At 40.1% G+C, this 4,505-nt stretch overlaps 1 protein-coding gene across 1 annotated transcript in view; it reads left to right on the top strand.

Moving 5' to 3' along the window:
• Positions 1 to 4,505, top strand: part of nox1 (NADPH oxidase 1) — a 7,581-nt gene that overhangs the window by 226 nt on the left and 2,850 nt on the right. Inside the window, exons 2-9 of the mRNA XM_032527860.1 lie at positions 124 to 219; positions 327 to 437; positions 1,274 to 1,358; positions 1,970 to 2,115; positions 2,572 to 2,765; positions 2,854 to 2,980; positions 3,078 to 3,170; positions 3,263 to 3,504. Of these exons, the coding sequence (XP_032383751.1) occupies positions 124 to 219; positions 327 to 437; positions 1,274 to 1,358; positions 1,970 to 2,115; positions 2,572 to 2,765; positions 2,854 to 2,980; positions 3,078 to 3,170; positions 3,263 to 3,504 (1,094 nt within the window). The remainder of the gene's footprint in view (positions 1 to 123; positions 220 to 326; positions 438 to 1,273; positions 1,359 to 1,969; positions 2,116 to 2,571; positions 2,766 to 2,853; positions 2,981 to 3,077; positions 3,171 to 3,262; positions 3,505 to 4,505) is intronic.

Raw genomic sequence — 4,505 nt, 5'->3', positions numbered from 1 at the left:
AAAAAAAACAGGAATGTCAGTGTCCAGACTGTCCTTCATTTTCAATGCAAATTAAAAAAAAAAAAAAAACTGAAATACTGCGCTACTCTTGTGATGGAAACGTGATCCTGGCTGTGTTCGCAGGTGGTCTGGATGGCCATAAACCTCTTCATTTTCGTCTGGTTTTACCAATTGTACGATCTGAGTGATGACTTTTTCTATACGCGTCATCTGTTAGGGGTGAGTAAAGAGAACAGACGTCAGCTTAAACATGCTTGTTTAACTATTCTAATTACAGATATTATACATAATGTAAATATATAATGTATATATATATATTATTCCAGTCTGCCTTGCCCTGGGCCAGAGCTCCTGCTGCTGTCCTCAACTTTAACTGCATGCTGATCCTCCTCCCGGTGTGCAGAAACCTGCTGTCGCTGCTCCGAGGCTCCTTCATGGTAAGATCAGGATGTTCAATAAGCTTTCATAGAAGAAGAAACGCCTGGACATAGTTTTATATTTTACCTGTTTGTTTTTTTCAGTCAGTCTCAATTGTCATAAGTTTCAGGGGAACTTATACCCTTTATTTTTGACATTACCTTTTGTGTTACCATTACCGTATTTCAGAAAAAAATAACATTCAGTTTTTATCATTTAGTTTTTATCATTGTTAAAAATTGTATTTAGGTGTTTGGAAGCTCCATGTGAAGTTGTTTTTATATTCCTCATTATAAAACACGCGTACGCGCGCGCACACACACGCAAACACACACACACACGCACACAAACACACACGCACGCACTACATGCTTAGAGAGATGTCACAACAGGGCGAGGTCATTATTTTTTCAGGGTGTATTTTCCTTCTTCCATACAAACTAGTTTGACTGCTGTAAATCACATCAGTTTTTTCTTTTAATTGTATTCTTTGGTATTTTATATAATTTAATGTCACGCATTTTATTCCATGTTTTTCAGCTCTTAGCTTTGATGATAATGTTTTGCTAAGGAGTTTGGCGTGCATCATTATATGCGAATAGTTATTTTTCATAGTTTTCACCAAGGATTTTACACTAATTATAACAATTCTTTGGGAACACATTAAATTGGCAAAACAAAGAGGAGTATTAACTTCATGTTTTTACAGTATATCTGACTCTAAATTCCAATCAAGAACTGGACTCCTCTCTCCCTCAAAAAGCATGTCAGGTCGGTTTCAGAACCAGCTCCGGAAAGATGTTCTTTGTCTTTTTTTTGTTTCAACTTTGCTCCACTGTTTTTTCTTTCTTTTCAGTGTTGCGGCAGAACCATGAGAAAACAACTGGACAAAAATCTGAGTTTCCACAAGCTGGTGGCGTACATGATAGCTCTGATGACAGGTGAGCGTTTAGTCTTTTCTTCTCTCCGACAACATTCTTTGTTCAAAGATTGAAAGTAGCAATTGGTTAAGCTATACATCTTTTAACTTTGGATTAAAGTTAATCTGTATTTTACCAGTGTGTAGATTTGCGTGAATGTGTGTATGTGTGTTTGTGTGGGTGTATAGGATATATATATACAGTATAGGATATATATATATAGTTCATCATTTATCAAATGTGACAGATACAGTAAAGAAAAACGTGAAGGGAACCTGAGATGATTACAAATGGTACATGACAGAATTTACTCTAGATACCCTACTGAAACCGTTCCTTCTTACTTTTCAAATATGAGACAAATTGTGATTGTCTATTCCCAGTCCACTGTACGTCCTTTTTACAAGTAGGAGCATTGACTGAAGGCGTATTTAAAAGAGTTTCCCCCTCATCTGTTCTCAAAAACGTACAACGCTGTTGACTTGTATTAACTATTTATGTAACTGAAACCTGACATTAAACCGAGTTAAACTCAAGTCCGCAACATTGAGTCTCTAACAGAAAGCCGTTTTCCGTATGACCAATGAAATGATGCAGCAGCAGTAACCCGTCTCTTCTCGGTGTTCTGACAGCCGTGCACACAGTTGCCCATCTGCTGAACGTGGAGTGGTTCAACAACAGCAGACGAGGAGTGTATGGGCGACTCAGCACTGCTCTGTCCAACCTGTCGGACTCAGAATCCACCACCTACCTGAACCCAATCCGCAGAACAGACATCGTAAGCTATCCTAACTCATTCATTTAAAATAAGACAAACATCAATCTCTTCATCTCATTTCATTTGGCCATGTTTCAATAGCCTATAAAAGGAAGGACTATATGCTCATTTACAACTTTTAGCTGAAACAAAGCAGTTTTTCAGTGTAGCTACGTGCATTGACGTACACACATTTGAAGTCAAATCCATCTTCCCTCCCCTTGTTCTTGTAAACAAAAGTTTGTTGTTGTAAGATAATCTTGGCAGGCAAGTCTGTTAACAGGACTGTCTGGGACAAGAACATATAACGTAAATGCATTTTCTGAAGATGTTTGTGGGGACACTACACATCTAAAACGCAATGAGATTTGTGGTCTTTTCACGAGATTAAACCAGCAAAGCTGCAAACCTCTTCCTTTGAGTCTCTCCCTCTGCTTCTATAGTCCACAGTGTCACTCTCTTCTTCTTGTGTCTCAGAATGCGCAGCAGACTCCAACCTACTTTGTGTTCACCTCCATTGCTGGCCTCACAGGGGTCATCATCACTCTGGCCCTCATCCTCATCATCACCTCCTCCATGGAGGTCATCAGACGCAGCTATTTTGAAGTCTTCTGGTACATCCACCATCTCTTCATCATCTTCTTCATTGGTCTCGTGTTTCACGGAGCCGGGTATGGGAAGAGTCTTAGTTTTCGTTTCTTTTTTAAAATGTTGTTGTTATCGTTGCAAGAAGGTTTCAATTGTCTGTCCTATCTGCAGATTCATCGTGAGGAGACAAAAGACAACAAATCCACCGCACAACTTCACCTATTGTAAAGACCGCAGTGATGACTGGGGACAGATTCCTGAGTGTCCCATCCCTCAGTTTATGGGAGGGCCAGCTCAGGTTTGTCTTTTTAATTGTTTAAAATACTGAGAAGCTGCAACAGCCTTTACTACTAGGCCTTCTAAAGCGTTGTATTTTTCTTCTCTTTTTTTTATAGACCTGGTGGTGGGTGATTGGTCCAATGATTTTGTACATCTGTGAACGTGTGTTGCGTTTCATCCGTTACATTCAGACAGTGCAATACAAGAAGGTACGTTGGATTCATGATTCATCTTTACCTTTTGGGTTGTTTCATAGGTAATGTGATGATGACTTCACCTATTTGCTATTTTTTACTTTGAGATTGTGATGCATCCATCCAAAGTGCTGGAGCTGCAGCTGGTGAAGGACGGTTTTAAAATGGAGGTGGGTCAGTACGTCTTCCTCAACTGCCCGGCCATCTCCCAGCTGGAGTGGCACCCGTTCACCATGACTTCTGCCCCCGAGGAGGACTTCTTCAGCGTCCACATCCGCTCGGCCGGGGACTGGACTGACAAACTAATAGACATCATGCAGCAACTACCAGAGGGAGCACAGGGACCCAAGTGAGCACTTACGTTATTTGAAGCCCACATTGTTAGTGAAGGCATTTAAAGGTAGAAAAATAACTGTTTATACAGTTGTGTTCAGAATAATAGCAGTGTGTTTAAAAAAGCAAATAATGCTCAAAATCCTTAGAATAGCTTTTAATTCCATAATATCAATGTTTTGGGAACATTGCACATAATTCCAAATCAAAACATGACCAAAATTGATTAAGTGTGTGTTATACCTTCACAGAAAGTGAAGAAAAAGGAATGTTCAAAAAATAGCAGTGTTTTCATTTTTCTTTGCAAACTCAAACATTTACTGTATAAACTGAAAGATGTCTCAAGGGTTTGCTTTACTTTGAATCACTGCACTACTATTTAGTTGCATAACCATAATTTCTGAGAACTGCTTCTCATCTGTGTTGCGTGGAGTCAACCAACTTCTGGCACCTGTGTACAGGTATTCCAGCCCAGGACGATTGAAATACATCCCACAATTCCTCTGCATTACTGAGGTTCTGCCTCAGAAACAGCATTTTTGATGTCACCCCACAAGTGTTCGATGGGATTGGGCTGACCGCTGCATAACATCAATCTGGTTCATCTGGGACCAAGACTTTGCTCCCTTACTGGTGTGTTTTGGGTCAATGTCTTGCTGAAAACTCATTTCAAAGGCATTTTCTCTTCCGCATAATGCAACATGACCTCTCCAAGTATTCTGATGTATTGAAACTGATCCATGATCCCTGGTGTGGGATAAATAGGCCCAACACCACAGTATGAGAAACATCCCCATAACCACCATGCTTTACCGTCTTCATAGTGTACTGCTGCTTGAATTCAGTGCATGGGTGTCGTTGGACAAACTGTCTGTGGCCCCTAGACCAAAAAAGAACAATTTTGTTCTCATCAGTCCACAGAATGTTGCACCATTTCTCCTTTGGCCGGTCAATGTGTCCTTTGGCAAATATCAACTTATTGCCCTTATGTCTTTTTTCAGCAATGGGACTTTGCGG

The sequence above is a fragment of the Etheostoma spectabile genome, chromosome 10 (genome assembly GCF_008692095.1).
Source record: "Etheostoma spectabile isolate EspeVRDwgs_2016 chromosome 10, UIUC_Espe_1.0, whole genome shotgun sequence".
Taxonomy (NCBI): Eukaryota; Metazoa; Chordata; class Actinopteri; order Perciformes; family Percidae; genus Etheostoma; species Etheostoma spectabile.
This window is presented reverse-complemented; position numbering and strand designations above follow the sequence as displayed.